General features: G+C 32.4%; 1 protein-coding gene across 2 annotated transcripts in view; it reads right to left on the bottom strand.

The window, feature by feature from the left end:
* DPYD (dihydropyrimidine dehydrogenase) overlaps window positions 1-19,824 on the bottom strand; it is a 758,429-nt gene extending 738,605 nt beyond the window's left edge. The window contains exon 1 of one of the 2 annotated variants that reach the window (XM_017503801.2): window positions 19,565-19,824. In XM_017503801.2, coding sequence (XP_017359290.1) covers window positions 19,565-19,710 — 146 coding nt within the window. In that variant the 5' untranslated portion in view covers window positions 19,711-19,824. The remainder of the gene's footprint in view (window positions 1-19,564) is intronic. The other variant, XM_017503800.2, reaches the window with a different exon arrangement.
* Window positions 19,825-20,291: the final 467 nt, after the last annotated feature.

Here is a 20,291-nt window from a genome sequence, read left to right as displayed (position 1 = left end):
GCAGTTCTTTTTATATTTTTATCCCATTTATTTATCTGATATGTTTCTTTCATAAAATTGTTTAACCATTCTGTGGATTATCTTTTCATTACCTTGACAGTGTCTTTTTCAGAGCAGAAATATTTAACTGTAATTAAATCTAACTTATCAATTATTTATTTCGTGCATCATGCCTTTGGAGTTGTATCTAAAATGTTATCACCAAATTCAAGAACATCTGTATTTTCCGGGTTATCTTCTTAGAATATAGTAGTCATGTGTTTTCTATTTAGGTCTATACTTCATTTTGAGTTAATTTTTGTGAAAGGTGTTAGGTCTGTGTCTAGTGTGTCTAGATTCTTTTTTTTTTTTTTTTTTTTTTTTTTTTTTTTTTTTTTTTTTTTTTTTTTTTTTTTTTTTTTTTGGAATGTGTGTGTCCTATGGTTCCAGCATCAATTTATCCATTGAATTGCCTTTGTTCCTTCGTCAAAAACCAGTTAGTTGATTATGTGGGTCTATTTCTGGGCTTTGTATTCTGGCTCATTTATCTTATTTGTCTATCCTTTCAATAACCTTGACTACTGTAACTTTATAGTAAGTCTTAAATTTGGGTATTATCAGTTCTCAGACTTTGTTCTCCTGCAATATTATGTTAGTTATTTGAGCCTTTTGCTTTTCTCTATAAGGCTCGGAATCAGTTTGTCCATTAGCAAGATATAACCTACTGAGATTTTGATTGTGATTACACTGAATCTGCAGAACAAGTTGAAAAGAACTGACATCTTGAGAATTGTGAGTCTTCCTGTCCAGAAACATAAAATATGTTTCCATTTATTTTATTTTTCTTCAATTTCTTTCATCAGACTTTTTAGATTTCCTCATATAGATCTTGGACATATTTTGTGAGATTTATTAAGTATTCCCTTTGCTACTTATTTAAAAGATATTATCTTTTAAATTTTAAATTCTAATTGTATAGTGCTGGTATATATGAAAAAATTAACATTTGTATATTAATGTATCTGGCAACCTTGCTTATTAGTAAGGAACTAATAATTGCTGATTAGTTCTAAGACGAATGTAGTTTCATTTACTTCTTCCCAAACTGTACACCTTTATTTCCTTTTCTTATCTCATCACATTACATTAGCTAGTGCTGCCAGTATAATGCCAAAAAGCAGTGGGCAGAATGAATATCCTTGCCTTATTCCCAATCTTAGCAGGTCTTAAATTTGGGTTTATATCTTTTTAAAAATAATTACTTATATATCCATAATCTTTAAAAACTATAATAAATATATGGAGTAATTTCATTTTGTAAAAAACTGCCAAACTGTCTCCCAAAGAGGTTATAACCTTTCTTTTAACTGATTATTTCACTGCATTTGAAAGCTTTTAATGTTTAATTTAATTATTCAGTTCAAAATATTTTTTTAAATTTCCCATTACTTATTTTCCGACCTATAGTTATTTTGAAAAGTGTTAGTTTCTCAATGTTTAGACTAGTATGGCTAAATATGAGAGATAAATTGAGTTCTAAAATATAAAGTCATGGATGCAGTAGAGGGGATCCAGATCACATAGGGCATTGTCTGAATTTTGTCTTTTACTCTAAGAGCAGTTTGAAATCACTAGCGGGTTTTGAATATGATTTGACCAAATTAGCAATATCACTTAGGCTCCTGTGTTTAGAATGGTTTTCATGGATACCGGCTGCAAGAGTAATCTTGAATCTAACTGCATTTTGAAATTATGAATAATGGGATGCTTCAAAATACTGACGTTAACTTCTACCTCTCCAACACATATACATAAACACATACACACGTGTGCACGCCTGTGATTCTCATTTAATTGATCAGAAGTTTGGGTTACATATTGGGATTTTGTTAACCACCCTCACCACACCCCCAGCCCAAGATTGCAGCTGCTGTAATATCCAGCAATGATGGTGGCTTGGACTGAAGTGGTAATCTTACAGGCTGTCAGTCTTTTAATATTTTGGATTTATTTTTAAAGGAGGGTCAACAATAGTTTCTGATTGACTGAGTGTAGAATGTGAGGGATGATTTTTAAAAGACTAGAAGAGTCAAGGGCGACCCACAATTTGGGGGTAAGCTAACTTCTGCTGAACTACAAGATGAATCAGTGGTTGTGAGGAGAGATGTAAGGTGGCTGAGGTTCAGCATAGTATACAATATATCACAGAATTAAGTGTCTGAGGTAATTGTGAAAGCAGGTGACTGGATTAAGGTGGAGAACCAAAAATACTGGAGGAGAAGAATTCAAGGAGTATAGGCCAGGTACTGAACACCTCATCTATGTGGGATATTGAACTAACAAAGAATCAGGACAAAAGTTGGACAAAGCGAGGCCAGAGACAAACTTTAAAGGATGAAGGGTATGACCAAGTGATCCATAGGTAACTACAGGAAGGATGGGTAACAGGCTATATGATGTAATGAGAAACACATCTGATAGATTTTCAGAAGAGAAAGGTAAAATAAAGAAGCATCATTGGGAAATAAGGCACTTACCCACCTCAGTACAACAGATGTGAAGAGAAAACAGCATTATGTATTAAATAATTTTATAGGCTATTATGCTACTTTCCCTTTAATTGCAGATTAAAGGGAATGAACATCTAAGTTTGATATTGTCAAACAATCCTGCAAAGAAACACTGTGCTGATGTACACTCTTACCAATAGTGTTCCCTATCCATCCAGTTACACCAAACGGAAACCTGACAGTTACTCCCATCCTTCACATTTTACATCCTAAACATCTCTCCAATCCCTGCATTATTACTTGAGCTCTACCTCTCATATCCATCTCTTATCAAAATCGGTAGTATGAGAGCCTCCCAGATGGGCCCTCTATATTCATTTTAGATCCTTCTGAACCTTTTTATTTCAGCAAGAATATTTTTTTAATTCCACAATTATTCTACAGTTATATTTCTCAAATGCTTAAATATTTTAAATACTTACCTAGTATACTAAACGCTCCTAGTATAAAAAAAAGAATATTTAGTAATACTAAATACTCCTAGTATAAAGACAAAATTTCTCAATGGGGTTTCCCCAGATTGGCCCCTACCTACACCTTCAACCTCATCTCCCACAACACATTTCCATACATTTTTAGTTACATTGGTCTGCAGTTACTTGCATCTAACACATGCCCACAAAAATTTTGCATCAGAAATCTCTCATGTATGCATTGGCCTATTAGCCTATATCCACTTACCCTTCTTTCAGACTTCAGCTTGATTTACTCTTTGTTGAAGACTCCGCTGTCAAATCTTCCCATAATTTACACTCTTGGCAATACTTCGCCTTTGTAGAATTATCTTAGTAATAATTTTATATACATTTGTGTGGTTATTTGATCAATGCCCACCTCCTTGTCCATCGTCCAATTTTCATGAGGATAAAGCTCATGAAAATTTGCTCATAATTGTATCCCCAGTTTCTACTTGTACTTTTCATATGCGAGAATTCAATAAATATTTGAAAGGCTAAACCAGGTGTAAGAGTATCTCCACAAATTTTCAATGCCACTATGCCTTCAATGGCCTTACACTATAACTCTTAAACTAGACTCATCTCTTAGATATAAATGCTAGTAGTGTTGCCAAATACAAACATTGCTCAAAGCAATAAACATTTCAATGTAATAACCCCTCTTTTTAAAGAAATCCTCTAAAATATCATAGATTAGATCTTAGCATCTTGCATATAACTTCACTTCTAAACTTCAATAAATTTTACTGTCAATCAGTATTCTTAATTCTACCTTAATACACATATTAAATTTAAAAATTCTATTAAAATACATAATCATGTTGCAAACATATATAACTTTTCCTCTATTATAATCTCCAAATTGTTGGTTGAAATTCAAAGTGTATGTAATCATACACTGTAACTCTTACAGATAGTCCTTACAAAGCCTAATATCCTTTAAATTAGCAATTGTAGATAAAGAGCCTGAGAGGTCATTAACTTAAAGAAATTAATTTAAAATTATTAATAAAAATGTGATACATACACATTTGAAGGTAACATTAAGATTAGAAAATCACTATAAATGAAAATTTTAGAAAAGAGTACAACAATCATCCCTTTCTGGTGGTAACTTCTTTCTTTCCTTATCAGTTACTATATAGCTCTAATGATTTTCAGATTTTCCTTTACCCACTGCCTCTTCCCCATTGGTTTTGCTTTAATCTTCTCTCATGATTTTAGAATTAATAAATGCATGCTGATGACTTACAACATTTTATGCACATCACTGGCTTCCATCTAAATACTTTCAAAAAACCACCTCCTTGCCAGTAAACCTACCCCTAGGCACTAAGCTTTGAAAGCAGAAATTGAGGACTGTTCACTCTTACACTCTAGCATCCAGCGTTGTGCCTGGTATTTGACAGGCCCCATAACTGAACTGAATTTAATAATCAAGAACAGAAAAAGGTTTGCCTCATATTGTTTTTGGTAAACATATATGGTAATTATAATCACTTTCTGTATAATTAGAGATAAACCTGAAATGTGATAAGCCATTCAAAAATATTCAATTTGAATCATGGTACAAGGAATGTGTGTATACAACATTTACATACATTTACAAACACTAAGGATTTTTTTTTCCTTAGTGTTCCTTGTCCAAAGAACAAAAGACTTTCCTTTTACTGGAAGGCCCCATGAAAGGTATTACTTTCAGACTGTAGTTAATGGTAATGACTAGCTCAAACTGACTACCCACTGTATTTAAATTATTTAATATAGTTTCCTGATATGCAATCATTTACCTTTAATTATATGTCAAAACGTGATTATTTTCATCATAGCAAGACAATTTTTATCCTTCTTTCGCTATTAAAAAGAAAAAAAAATCAGATTATCCAAATAGCTTTTTCATCCAAGCTGTTTAAATTTCAACCCAATTCTTACCTCTGGGTGAGAAATGTCTCAACCAATATTCCCCTCCCAGAATATGGAATTATAAACAACATCTAACGGGATGAAGGAAGAAATGAAATATGAAGGAAAAATGTGACAATGACAAATATAATGCCAGTAAGTAATTTAACCTTATTGTAAATCATTTTTCTTTCCGCATCTAAAAGAAAAAAAAAATTACTCTAAACTCTCCTGAAAGATAGAGAAAGATACTAGTAAGATAATTGGTTTGTAAACATAGCACAGATAACGACTAAAAGGATTACCTCTGTGGTCCAATGACAAACACCCATTTCCACTAAAAGTTGATGCTATGGAAGATCTCTAAATAAAATTACCACTATTACTTCTATTCCCCAGCCAAAGTAATGGCCCTTAAAATGGGACAGTGCTATAAGCCTGAAGTTAGAAATGTCCTAAATTAAACTAAATTTCTTAGGCCTCTTGGGAAACATTAGGAAGACTGAACTTTAAATATCTGTATATAATTTCAGGATATCTACAATTTTATTCCTTTAATGGAGCTTTTCTCTAATGTGTGCCTAAAGTGTACTGACCAAGTACTTACTATATCCCATGGCCTAGATAGGAAGTGTGCGCGCGTGCGTGCACACACACACACACACACACACACACTCCCCTAAAAATTTCTGAGAGGTAATGAGCTCTGCAAGAGGAATGAATCTGGGTCCAAATTCTGGCTCTTCCAATTTTGTGCCATGTGCTCAAATTACTTTACCTCTTTCATTCAATTTTTATTCATCTATCCTTTATTGATCCCTTTTGGAAAAGATGACACTGGAGCTGAGAGCTGAATAGCAAGAAGCAGCAAGGTATGGAAGAGCCCATGTAAAGAAGGAGCCCAGGCAAGCATCAGGTCCAAGCTGGAAAGCTTTAAGGATGGAAGGATGGTTGGTCAGAAGCTTTGTGAGCAAGGCTGAAAGAGGTCAATGAGTCAGGAAGATCACAAAGCTATTTGCAAGACACATTAGGAGTAAAGAATTTGTCATTTACTGTAAGCAAAATAGCAAGCCATTGTAGAGAAAGGTCACAGTTTGGCTCATCTTGGTTATCTGTGGAAAATGGATTTTTAAATAAATAGTGAAAAAAGGGAAACTGTATTAGAAATTTTTATACAGCTTTTTACTGATTAGATATAGGTGTGAAAGAGAAAAATTTTCCATGAATTCCAGACTTGCAGAGATAACTAGAGATTGTGTTACTGTCGTTTACTCAGATGGAAAGACTAGTGGAATAACTGGTTCAGTGGAAGGAAGATTATGGTGAGAAATCCAGAGATCTCAACCCTTGCCAGCATGGTGTAACTCCATCTCCACTAAAAATACAATATTAGCAAGCTGTGGTGGTGCACACCTGTGGTCCCAGCTACTTGGGAGGCTGAGGCACCAGAACTGCTTGAACCTGGGACAGGGAGGATACAGTAAACTGAAATCATGCAACTGCACTCCACTAGGTGACAAAATGAGACCCTGTCTAAAATTAAAAAAAAAAAAAAAATCCAGAGCTCACCTTTGGGTATGTTAAAGTTGAGTTGTTATTTACATATTGAAGTGGCTAAGTGTTTGAGTTTGTAAAGCTGAAGTTTAGCGGAGACATCGAAACCAGAGGTGTAAGTATAACAGTTACCATCAAATAGATAGTTACTTAAGGAAAGAGATGATAACTATCTAGAAACAAAAGGGAAAGTAGTAGAAACAAGGCATTCCAATATTATGTCACTATTTAGACATTGAAAAGAGGAGGACATAGCTACCTAAGAGACTTAAAAGGGGTGGCAGATGAAGCAGGCGAGGAATAAAACAATATAGCGTAACTTAAGCCTAGGGGAAAAAATGTTTCAAGAAGAGATGGTCAATTGAAGCAAATGCTGCAGAGGGGTCAAATACAAAGTGTAGATTCGGCAACACAGAGCAGTCTCACTGGATTGACAGCAAGAGATGCCCAGGTGGAGTGGATTAAGTTGAGAGCAGGAGATTAGAAAATGAAAAACCTTTATTGAGGACTCTTTTATTGGGTTGTGAGGGTAAGGAGCAAAATGGAGTGGCACCTGGAGACGAAAATGTAGACAGGTTTTATTTTTTTTGTCTTTAAGATGAACTATATGCAAGCATGCAGATGGAAATAATCACATAAAAGCAAAAATTTGTGTTGCAGGAGAGCAAGGGTAATTACATAGGGGAAACTTATTGTGTGTGGTGTTTGGTTTTGCATGTTTTTCTTTTGTTTTTTTTGTTTGTTTTTACTTTAGGTTCTGGGGTACATGTGCAGATCATGCAGGGTTATTGCATAGGTGCATATTACATCTGGCATTTCTCCCATGTTACTTTGGAAAAGACTAGAGGAAATGGGATCCAGATCACAAGTGAAGGTGCTGGCCTCTGACAGGAGCAAGGCCTTTCCAGCCATCATAAGAAGTCATTGAAACTATGGTTTATTCCCAGTTCACTGCATGTCTGAACATATCAGAATAGCTATCACCAAACAACATCTTGTACATCAAGAACACACCAAGAGCATTTACATTTTTTATTATTACTTATTTTTTTAAGAGATGGATTCTGACTACATTGCCTAGGCTAGAGTGCAGTGGCTGTTCACAGGTGTGAACACCAAACACTAAAACCTCATACTCCTTATGCTTCAAGTGGTATTCACACTTTAGCCTCCTGGGTAGCTCGGACTACAGGTTCCAAACGAATTTTTTAAATAGGGTTTAGAATATCCTATATGCCATCTCCTTGCCTCCAAAAAAAAACCAAACAACAACAACAACAACAACAAAAATAACCCTCTTTGTAGGCTACCAGAAAATTATTTATTCATGATTCACTAATTTATTAAATAAATACTTATTGACTAAAATGTTTAATAAAAGTAATTCTTTAGATAATTCCATGAGTACAAAACTTACAAAGGAATTAAAATAATATACCACAATCAATATTTTTCAAGCAATATCAGATATCATAGATGTACCTTAGTAGATACCATAATTCATCTACTTACAAGAAAAATAAACTAAAATATCACATTGCTGTCTTTTTATAGGTACCACAATGTAGAAAGCTAATGTCCAACCAACAGCAACATTGTACTATAGTTTCAATACACTATAATAGTTCATACAGTTGTTTCATACGGCATAATGAACTACATTTCATAATGTAAATGGTTCCTTGGTGGTTATTCCACATTTTAACTAAAAATGTAAACATGAATAATCAATGCTAATTAATTCAGTGGCACTGGTACCTATGTCTCATGTTTATTGCATATTGATGATTTTATAAGCTAGATTGTCTGTTTAATTCTTAATCACACTTAATTACTTGAATGAGTAATCTAGGAAATATGCAATTTCAAAGAATAGTCTAGAAATTAGAAGACAGGGAACCTCTGTCAATGTTCTATAATCATGTTCATTGATAAAATTGGAAGAACTTCATAATATATGTATTAATCTATCAGAGACAATCACAGATTCTTAACATATTTCTCCAAAAATTATTTGAAATTGATTCTAATGGACTTAAGTCATGTCTGCTTTCAACTAGGGGTCTGCAAACTATAACACAAGAACTAAATCCAGATGGCTGCCTGTCTTTGTAAATAACATTTTATTGGAACACAGCCACATCAACACTGCCACACCTATGCATTCCCATGTCGTCTACAGATACCTTTGTACATCAAAGTGACAGTTGTCACATTGCAAGTGATAGTTCGATATATTTGGAATATACTGTTTATGTGCTTATAAATAATAATTTGTTATCTGTAAATCTATTCTATTACATTTCCTAGATTACTCATTCAAGTAATTAAGTGTGATTAAGAATTAAACAGCACAATTGAGTAGTTGTAACAGAAATTATGTAGCCTAGAAAGCTAAAAATATATGCTATCTGGCTATCTGGCCTTTTACATCAAAATGTGTCCTTATTTCTAATTGACTGTCAAAAGAAGCAACACATTTTTTAAAAAGAATTTAACAGAATGGAAGATTTTTTCCCCAAAATAAAATAAACACAAATACCTTCAATGGAAGGTATTTAATACACATTATAATAACCTGTAGAAATGAAGGATAAAAAATTGTATTGATTTTCTTCTAAATATAACAAGCCGATTTATAAGAAATGAGAAATATTATAACTAAATGTCAATGTATATCCTCCAGAAGAGATGACTTACAAAAAACCTAAGGCCAGCTATTTTATTATAGTGTATTGTGACATGTACCCCAAATAACTAGAATGAGCAATAACAAAAAAATGCCAATGTGCTTATAAACAATATATTATCTGTAAATCTATTCTATTAGTTTTAAGTTGTTTACCACAAATATAATTACAAAATACGTATTCAAAACATGTAAACCACTAATTTTCCACATGCAAAAGCCTGATTCAAAAAGCAATTTACTTTATGGTTTACTTAAGCTGTGCAACTACATTAAAATATGATAGTATATACACAACAGCTTGTTAACAAGATTATCATAACATTAAAATCATAATGTGGCACTTCAATTATGGATACTTAAAATTAAAGCTAATCCTCACAGTGCCAATTTTTATCTCCTAAATAATTTTAGCTATTAGATGCTCATTCAAAGTCTGTATCTGAAATGATAAACATTCTAGAATAATGACTTAGCTCTGCACTTTTTCTTTGGTAGCAAACCAAAAGCTGCATCCCTTCTTTCCTAGCCTTTAACATACAATTTTTTGAAACTAAGGGGAAAATGCAATATTTTTCCTGACCTTGCTTGGCTCAGTGCTTCCTACTCATGTTGTTGTTGCCAATGCTGTTGTTTCAAATAGATACATTCTGTATATCAATGGTACATATTTTCTTTTCTGGTTTTATCATTCCAAATATATTGAACTGTCACTTGCAGTATTAATTTGAATTTTTTCTGCAAATATTGTGTTTGAATATTGTGTTTGAACTGTTGTGCCTAGTATATACTAGGCACCAGGTGGAACAAACCAATGCTTAGATTAATGAGTATTATAACGCAATTCATAAATAAATAATTAATAGCTTAATTAATCAAGTTAACCTATTAACCGATTTCATTTGTTCTACTGTTTCATCAGATTTGTACTTGATAATTATGTAATCAATATTTCTCACATTCAAATTCTAATTCAAGTTTAAAGTGAAGAAAAAGATTCTAAAATGACAGAATTATGTATTTATAAATGCCATTTGATAAAACCATAAATAATCCAAAAGTGTTGCTGACCATATGGCTGATTTTATTAAATACTGGTAACAACTTATGTAAGAGTTTTCTTCTATTTCTCATAAACGGTGGTAAAATTAAATTATATTTGAGCCATCTGAAACTGAGTGTCAAATCTTGCTTTCAGTCACTCCTGAAGTATGTGAATGGAAGTAATATTCCTAATTTACATGGCAAACAGATAATACTAAATGTCTGTGTCCATGTGGGTGCATGTATACACAAGTATATAAAGACATATACAGATATTCATGTTACACAATGTACATTAAATTAATTACATAAATTATGAAATTACATAAAATTAATTACGTATATTTTCTGATCTGTATTTGAACGATGTTTATTAGAGTAAGTGCATGATTATCTAATGTAATGCTACACTTTTGTCTTTCGATTTCAAAAATATCTGAAAGTACTCATCCTGATGGCCTTGATATTCATGTGTTAGGTGGCATAAACCAAACCAAGGAACATGCACTGGGCATGATGAAATATGTGTTTTTCTAGCATAGAAATGATAAAGACAAGATGTTCTCTGTGCATAGAAGACTACAGTGTACTCTTCTCCTGTGGTGATTTGGGGAGTGGGGCTTTCAGGAGGTTCCTACTGGTCTTTTTAGTGATAAAACATAATGAAGATAGAATTTTAGAATGACTAAAACAGAAAAGAGCTGAAACATTGCTTTTGAATCCACTCTCACTGCTCAAACTTCTCATGTAGTTAAAATACACTCTGGTACATGGGCATTACTGATTATAAAGGAATTTGTTTTTGAACACTTTGAAAATAAAAGAAGTTATACATGTTAAATCATCTATTATTATTTGCATCATTATATAACATTTTCAGAATGTTTAAAAAATTATTTACTTTCCATACTATTAAACAATCTGCTAATTTCATTAGAATTATTTTGTTAATAATTTCGCATTTTATTTTATATTCTTCTTCATTGCCACTTTGACTTTTCCCTCATAACTTTATATTTACTATCTAAATTACCTAATCAATTTGCTAATCTCACATACTTAGGATGCCTTCTCCTTCCTCTCTTCCATTTTTATTATAAAAGAATTTCATAGAACCAACTGTATCTCTGTAATCCTAATGAATACACCTGAAAGGCAAGGTAACTCCATACTATAAATGCTGCCACACTGAAAACTGTCCTTGACTGCAAAGGGGAGATTATATAGAAATATATACATACATACATTATCTACATAATATATAACACATATATAAATATGCATACACATGCACATACCCACACAAATCTCTACAAAGAAGATCAAGTAGAATAATGATAATATTCTTATCTTTAAATCTTATTCAGATGAACAAAATTACTCAGTTCACGGTTTACTAATCACAGTTTATTCCTAGTCATGGTTCATGTGGAAGTATCAGTTAAAGTATCAGTGTAGTTCAACCATATATTTAGCAAGAGATGCAGTATGAACTTAACTCAAATAATAAACAGCTAAAATAATACCTAGGTTCCAGTAGTAACATAATCCTTAGGTCAGATGGTAGTCAGCACTAGTACTACTGGATACTAACAGAGGAGTGAAATTAAAGACATACTTTAAGCTAATACACATAGAAGGGATATACCAGAAAAACTGAAAATTACCTCTTTTAAATATCTTGGAATCTCTCTTCAGACCTCAGCCTTTCAATAAAAGGTTAGATTGCTATTTATATTCCTTCCACCTCTAAAAGTCCTTGAGTTGAAGGTAAAGAAACAACCACATTAAAGCAATTTTAACCTTTTGACTCAAATAATATTTAGAATGTTATCCCTTTTAAAAACTACTTTCCAAGTTTACATGGTTATACTTTCATATTTAATTCTGCATAAATGGCTGTGTTTATTATGCACCTAAAAATTGTATTATACACACCAGAAAAAAAGCCAGCACAGAGAAACTGTGCAACTCAACATCACCATCTAGTGACAAAATTCTTAACACGTGATGAAGGCAAGCAAAAAAGAATACATTTCATTTTTTTTTTTTTTAATGTCTCTATTATTAAACACAATTACAGGCATACCCATTTTTAGACTGCATTCTAGCTCGGGCAATAAAGCAACACCCCTGTTCTCTCTCCTTCTTCCTCTTCCTCCCTTTCCTTCATTATTTTTATTTTATTTTATTTTTTTTTTTAATTCTTTCCCTTTTTTTCTTTCTCTCTTTCTTCAAAGGAAAAAAAAAAGACTGTGGGTTGAACATGGTTTTGAGTCAGGTTGCTGGGTTTGACAAATAAAAAAACAGGAAGCCCAGTTAAATTTGAATTTCAGCAAAATAACAGACATTCTAGTGTAAGTACATCCCATGCGCTATTGCTTATACTTATTATCTGCTGTTATTCTAAATTTGCTGGGCATCTTTTATTTTATCTGGCAATCCTAATTTGAGAGGAAAGTTTGAGTTGTGTGTTAGACAGAGATGTTGCGTAGACAAAAAGAAAAAAAAAGTGCCTTTAATCTTTAACTTCTAGTGGTTAAAAAAAAAATACATTTCAGAGATATTATGTACTGGTAGTTCATCTTTATATTACTAATGTAAATATAACAGGTCTCACTAAATAGACTTGGCTCTGTGAATAAAATAATGCCTATTTGGTAATGTTGGCACCCCAAAAACAATTTGCATTCTTGCCATAGAGGTATACCCATAAATCTATTAACAACCTATATTTAATGTGTATTAATTAAGACATTGTCAAAGAACTCCCATTAGCATTTTTACCTTTTTAATTAATGAATACATTCTATACATAACTCTTTTTTTCACAATCTAATGTCAGCTTTTCTCAAGTTATTCAATTCAAATACCTTCCCACTGCATATACCTATTACCCTTAGCACTCTACTGCCTGTGAGACTGAAAAGGGACATGGGAGGCTGAGCAGGGTGGATCACCTGTGGTCAGGAGCTCCAGACCAGAATGACCAACATGGTAAAACCCCCTCTCTACTAAAAATATACAAACCAGCCAAACATGGTGGTGCATGCCTGTAATCCCAGCTACTTGGGAGGCTGAGGCAGGAGAATCACTTTAACCTGGGAGGTGGAAGTCACAGTGAGCAGTGATCACAACATTGCACTCCTGCCTGGGCAACAAGAGCAAAACTCCATATTAAAAAAAAATAAGAAGAAGGGAAAAAAAGACAACACAATGTTAAACATGGCTCCATCCTTCCTCTTGACGTTCAGGATTTATCACAGGGGCTAAGACAGGTGCAAAATATTACCTTGGCATTAAAGAGTTGAATTAGCCAAAATAAAGTACAATGAAAAGAAACTGAGAATTTTACCTTTGAATTCATTATCATACTATAAATCAGAGATTTGACTTACAGATGATGCACTTTTTTCCTGTCCTTAAAATGTTTTTTTCTTAAGTCATCATTTTCAGAAATCCTGTATAAGATTTCCACACAGCCATGGCACTACAATGGACCATGTAGAAGTTAGACTAAATGTACTGCCTCTAGTATTCTACATGCTAAGGCTGCAGTGAACTTCTCCATTGAATTCCATTATTTATGTATTACATATGTAATTCTTGTAAGCACATACATCATTAAAAGGAAATAATGTATACAAACATATTTTATATCTCTTTATTAATTTTCATAAATTATAAAACATTCCCTATTATATATATCCTAGTTCCTCATATCCATCCTAGGAGTTTTTAAATCCTATGTTACAAAAAAGTAAGACTAAAATAATTTATTTACCAAAAATTATAGTTGGAGTCCCAAATTTGATTCTGATTATTGATTCCAGTATTAACTTCATATTTTGTTTTTAGGTTTCTCCATTTTTCCTTCACTATTTTTCTAATTATTCATAATACATTCCCATTACAGAAAATTTAGAACAGAAAAGTATAAGCCTCAAAAAAAGTATCTGTCATTCCTATATTTTATCTCTGCATCTTTTATGTTCAGTTGGGATAATACTCTACAAGCAATCTGTTTCTCTCTCTCTCTCTCTCTCTCTCTCTCTCTCTCTCTGTATATATATATATATATATATATATATATATATACACACATATATACACACACACACATAAACGGATTTATGTAAATTATAAATATGTACATTTTAAATATGTATAAATCTATGTATATCTGTATATATAGATATATATTACATATAAATATATATACACAGATTTTTATATAATTTATAAATATTTTAAAAGTATAAATATAAATATAAATATATAAATAATACATATATATTTATATGTAATATATAAATGTGTGTATATATATATATATATTTATGTTACATATAGAATTTCCGTATCTGTTGCCTTAATAGTAGACATTTAGTCTCTATTACATTTGTTCATGGTTATATTCCATAATCTGAGGCTCACATTCGTATTATCCATAATTTCTATGGCTTCTGTATATTCCTAGAAGGTAAATTAATACAAAAAAGGTATGGTTGTTTTAAGGCTCTTAGTACTTACTGGCACAATCCTTTCCCTAAATGCAGCAGTATTTTTCAATCCTCTGAGAATGTGAGAATGGCTGTCTCACTATTCCATCTCTAGCCTCAAAAACTTCCTTCCCAACAAACTGTATTAGCAGCAATAAGCAAGAGATTGGTGTATTTTTATGAAATTTACACTTTCTGTGTGTCATTAGAGTTGAATATTTTCAAGGGTTTCTTAATCATACTTTGCCAATTATCCACTGAGCTCCCAATTTTTAAAATCTGTCATACATATGGCAATATAGTACATTGATGTCTTTTAATTTTGTGATGTTCCCCATTTGCATAAGCTTTTAAAAATAAGTTTGTTTTGTTTTCAATTGGCACATAATAGTTGCACATATTTATTGGATAGTGTGATGTTTTGATACATATTAGATTGTATAATGATCAAATCAAGGTAATTAGCATATCTATCACCTCAAACACTTGTCATATTTTTTGTGGTGACAACACTCCAAATTTTCACTAGTTATTTTAGAGTATACAATATATTACTGTTGACTATAGTCACCCTGCTGTGCTATAAAACACCAACCTCTCCTCATTTCCACTCCACACTACTCTCGCAAGTCTCTGGTAACCACTATTCTACCCTACTTCTATAAGATGAACCTCTTTAAATTCCACACGAGTGAGATAATGCAGTGTTTGCCCTTCTGTGATTAGCTTATTTCACTTAAAATCTTCTAGGTTGATCCATGTTGTTGCAAATGATGGAAGTTTTTTGTTGTTGTTGTTGTTGTTTTTTTTTTTTTTTTTTTTTAGTGCCTCATCTATTTCCCCATCTCAATTTCAAAGAGTCACTTCTATATTCCACTGGACTTTGACTGTTTCATTTATTTCCTATAGCTTTTTAAAAATGCATAAAATTTCCTTTGGTCCATGTGAAGTAAGAATATAAAGCCTTTTTTGTTTTTGGCCCAAACAGCAAAAAGAAAAGAAATTCTTTTATACCTTTTACTGAGTGATTGAACATGTCCTGTATTATTTGGGGTACTTTACCACATAATAAATTCAACAGCTCTTTATAGCATCTATTATCAATTAGAGATACTATTTAAGTGACATGTAGAAGAACTTAAGAATTTCCATCTTCATTTTGAATATGATCACATTAAAAGACGACTAATTCTTACGGAGGTTTTGTTGTTAATTCTATTAGGCTTTCTGTGTATATATCATGTATTTATAAAATAAGAGCTACCTTATCTCCTCTATATCAAGTCGCACTTTTTAGTTTTGGTTTTGTACCTATTAGCAGGTTATGGATCTACCTTTTACTATTAGTTTTCTAAGAAAGTAAGTGTGTCTATGTGTGATGTGTGTGAACACAGTTTAGCTTCACTCTGGCCTCTCCGTTGTTGAGAACTTTGTTAAGTGAGAGGGAGTCAAATGTCACATTAGTAACACAAAAACATCCTTTTAGGGCAGCACAGACCAAACCACAGCCACTAACCACATAAAAATATTCAAATTTAAATTAATAAAAATTAAGTAAAATTAAACATTCAGTTCTTCAGTTACACTCATCACATTTCAGGTGCTCAGTGGCCATATATGGCTGATAGCACGCACACTAAATGGCACAGGTGGAGAACATTTCTCTTATCACAGAAAGGTCTTCTTGGCAGCTTCGGTCTAGATGTCTCTAAGAGCCACAGAGCAATGGCCCAGGAATTCTATTCCCCTATCCTTTTCTTCTTAGGCACATTATATTTCAGTCTAGTCTTACTCTGTTAGAGAATGTGATTCAAAATTTTAAATCCCCAAATATGTTTCTGGCACACAGTTTCCTAAGCCCTGTATTTGCTTAGACATCTGGGTGGACTTTCCTTCTTTCTTATCCCAATACACTATTCTTAGAAATCACATGCCTTCCCACGGCTACAACAAGTATCAAAATACAAACAAGTCTCAAGTGTGCACACCAACCCCCAGTCTTTTCCCTGAGTTGAATTATATTTTCCCTCTGCCTACTGCACATTTACATGAGCTAACCTTAGCTATCTCACAGTCATCTGAAAACCCAAATCTTCATTAATCCTCTTTTTTTCTCTCTCCCTACTCAATTAATATGTTTATTTAATGTTTTATTTAGCTAGCATATTCCAGAGAGGGTTGTAACCCCTCATGCTTTTTACACGGCAGGGTTACAGGCTTACAGGCTCAGGGTATCCTTAAGACTGGAATCAGGAAGAAGCATGGGAGGGATCTAAAGTGATTTGTAAACTCAGGTATTGGCAAGAGACTAGGTTCAAGACTGCATGGCAAAGACTGGCCAGAGAGACTGGATGAGGTAGCTAAGAATCCTCTCTTTTCTGTTCCAAGCTCACAGAAATAGTAAACCCTTAATAAATAAAGAAGTGCCCAAGATGGTGAAAGGTCCCCCCCAACACAGCAGCCACAACAGGACAATCTTCAGACGTGGGTCCAGGTCTGTTTCAGTTGCTCCTGGCTAGATACATTCAGGACAAGAACACCATCGTGGGTCACCTGGAGCCACCTAAGGCCTGCTGAAGAGATCAAGCTAATAAGAAAAGGGGATGCTCCCACAGCCAGCTACGCCAGGCCAATGGACTAAAAAAGAAGCTACCATGAAGCGGGTCTTCACCTCAAGCATGTTTCAAACACATTTCAAAAAGCACCTGACCCACCGTATATTAAACTGTTGAATGCTATTAATTACTAAATTATTTCACCACATTTAATGAATCCACACATTTTGTGTGTGTGTGTGTGTGTGTATGTGTGAAAAATATACAACTTATACAAACAAGTACATTTCATAGCCATAAAATTAAATTCTCATTTAAATTATCTGGACTTCTGCTTTATCTCATAGTATGGGTGGTTGGGAGGTTATTCCAGCCAGGCAATACTTGTTTTTCTCATCTGTTCATCTCCACTTTTTTAAAAAACAGGACACCCTGGTATGTTCTAAAATGGTATGTATTAGAAAATTTGGCAGAATTTAATAATCTCTTCATATGAAGTTAATTCTGATAATTCAATTTGTTTTTTTCTTGAGGACAAATTTCCTACACTGATTACCTATCCTTTCCTTGTTCATTGTCATTTCCTCATTCACATCAATTTTCATTCACGTTGCCTTTTCAGTACTTTTTATCTCTTTGGTCTTCAGTTTTTTATTCAAAGCATAAGAGTTGACATCTTTGTCTTCCTGTTTGTCTATGTATTTACTTCAAAATAAATAAATGTAAAAATATAGAGAATAACTTCAGTTTTCTAAGTAAATATTGGCATGCATGCTCACTGTATTTATATTATAATAAGCAATTACCAAAAATGATGTGTTCAATTTATAGCAGTGACAATTTTAGGATACACCACTACGTATATTGAAAATCAGAAATTCATTCATAATTTCTGCATTACCCTTTTCCAAAATAAATATTTTACAACTTATTTTTAATTTACTAAAATTTTCTATAACAAACTTTCTGAGAATATCTGATTGCATTATGCATAGATACAAATTCTCTATTGTGTCCTCAGTTTTATTTTTCCCTCTTTTTTATTAGTAAAGACATTAACAATAAAATAGGCTCACTTGCTCCAGCTGGTAATTTCTCATACTAGTAATATATTATTCCTCTTTTTGTGACATCATAATCATCTATACAGAAGTACCATGTATCTTTGTGTAGAAGCTACTGTTTCCATTAAATTTAATTACCTCCCCCTGTGGTTTTAAATAGAAGTGGCTTCAAAATGAGGGCAGCTTCTATTAAATTTAATTACTTTCTCCTGCTGCTTGTATGGTAAAAGGAAGGTTACTAAATGAGAGCAGCTTCTAAACTAAAGTATATGGTAACTGTGTGCTAGCAATAACAAAATTGTATCTAAACTACCTTTCTAGGAAGCCTCTTAGATTTATCCTTTCTCTCATTTTAATATTTTTAGCCTTAACATCCTTGAAAAATGAGCATTAAGATAGAAGGAGGCACATTTTTAAAATCTATTTTAATTTTATACACTAAATATAAAAAATATTGTTTCTTTATAAAGATATTGGAAATTAAACTACACAAACATTCAAGCTCAGAACTTTTCAGACTAGTGTCATTTGTTGTTTTCTCAAAGAATGATGAGTTTTATTTCCCACACATTTTTAATGTCTAGTACAAAGCCTTTCTTGATTCTGATCAAATAGATTTGAAAAATGCTTCACTAAGAGTTATTTAAAAAGCATCAAATTGGGGGCAATTTCATATAAATATTCAGAATTACTAATGTTAAGAAGTGAAAAAAGAAAAAAAATCAGGCTCATTATAGATCACTGTAGTTGAAAGGAAGTTAATTATATGCTTTGTAATAGTATAAAAATTTAAATCACTAAAAATACTATAATACAATATAATCCTATAAAATGTTATAGAAGATGAAAATGTAAGTGCCTCTCTTTAAATTAAATATTAATTAGGAGGAAATAATACTCAGTTATAGCACCATTGTACAATGTTTATTTTTTTAATATACAGGCAGAATTTAGATGAACAATATTTTCATTCAATCACACAGTTTGGTATAAATATAAAACAAGACACCCCTTAAGCATTTTAAGCAACAAATTAAACATTTACATTTTTTACTGTGCACTGAGGCTTAACATTTATGCAGCTTCAAAACCAAAGTACAGCCTCAAGGGAAGTCTCTCCACTGACAAATTAATACCTTAGAGAACAGAGCTGAATGGTGGCAATGAACTCATTTGTTCCCCAAATAATGAAGAATGACTTTTTCTTTACCACATCTGTGACTGTTGCTATGGTGACCCAGACTTACCTCATTGCTTCTCGGAGAGCTCCTCGCTCACCAAGAGTCGTGTGCTTGATGTCATCAAAATTATTCTCCAGGTTCTCACAATTCTGCAACATATTTAAAAATTGCATTAATTCTCTAAGACCCTGAGAAAAATTATATCTATGCATTTATACAAAAATATAATTGATTATATCGATTATGGACTCACGAAAAATATGCATACCACTTTAACTGGGTAGGATTCATTAAAATTGACAGTTGAATCCAACAGTAACAAAATAAAATATTTTATGATACAACTGTCACAGAAGTCTCATTATCAATTTTTCAAAGTGGATAAACAGAAGAAATAAATTTATAAAAGTAGCAACGCTTCCTAAGTTTGAAGGAATAAAAATTAGTTCTCTAAAATAATCTTAAGTATAGCAAATCCAATTCAAACTCAAAAGAGAAAACCATTAAAGTTTTAAATCACTGCAAACTGTATACTATAAATATGAAGTTCTAAATAAGTTGACTAAGACAAAGGGAAAGAGCACAGATATAATAATGAAAATTTCAAAATGTTTCAATCAAAATTTTATAATCAGATTTTTAACAATTTTATGTGTAAAATTTACAACTGTATATATATATATATATATATATATATGTATTTGAAATTAAATAAGTCCAATTCTTAAAATTAAGTGAAAATCAGATTAGATCAAGTTCTTAGAAGAATTTTAAGATTGAGTAAATATGATAT

Source organism: Cebus imitator, unplaced genomic scaffold (genome assembly GCF_001604975.1).
Source record: "Cebus imitator isolate Cc_AM_T3 unplaced genomic scaffold, Cebus_imitator-1.0 Scaffold315, whole genome shotgun sequence".
In the NCBI taxonomy this organism is placed as follows: Eukaryota; Metazoa; Chordata; class Mammalia; order Primates; family Cebidae; genus Cebus; species Cebus imitator.
Note: the sequence above shows the minus strand (reverse complement) of the source record. Positions and strands in the feature narration are given on the sequence as shown.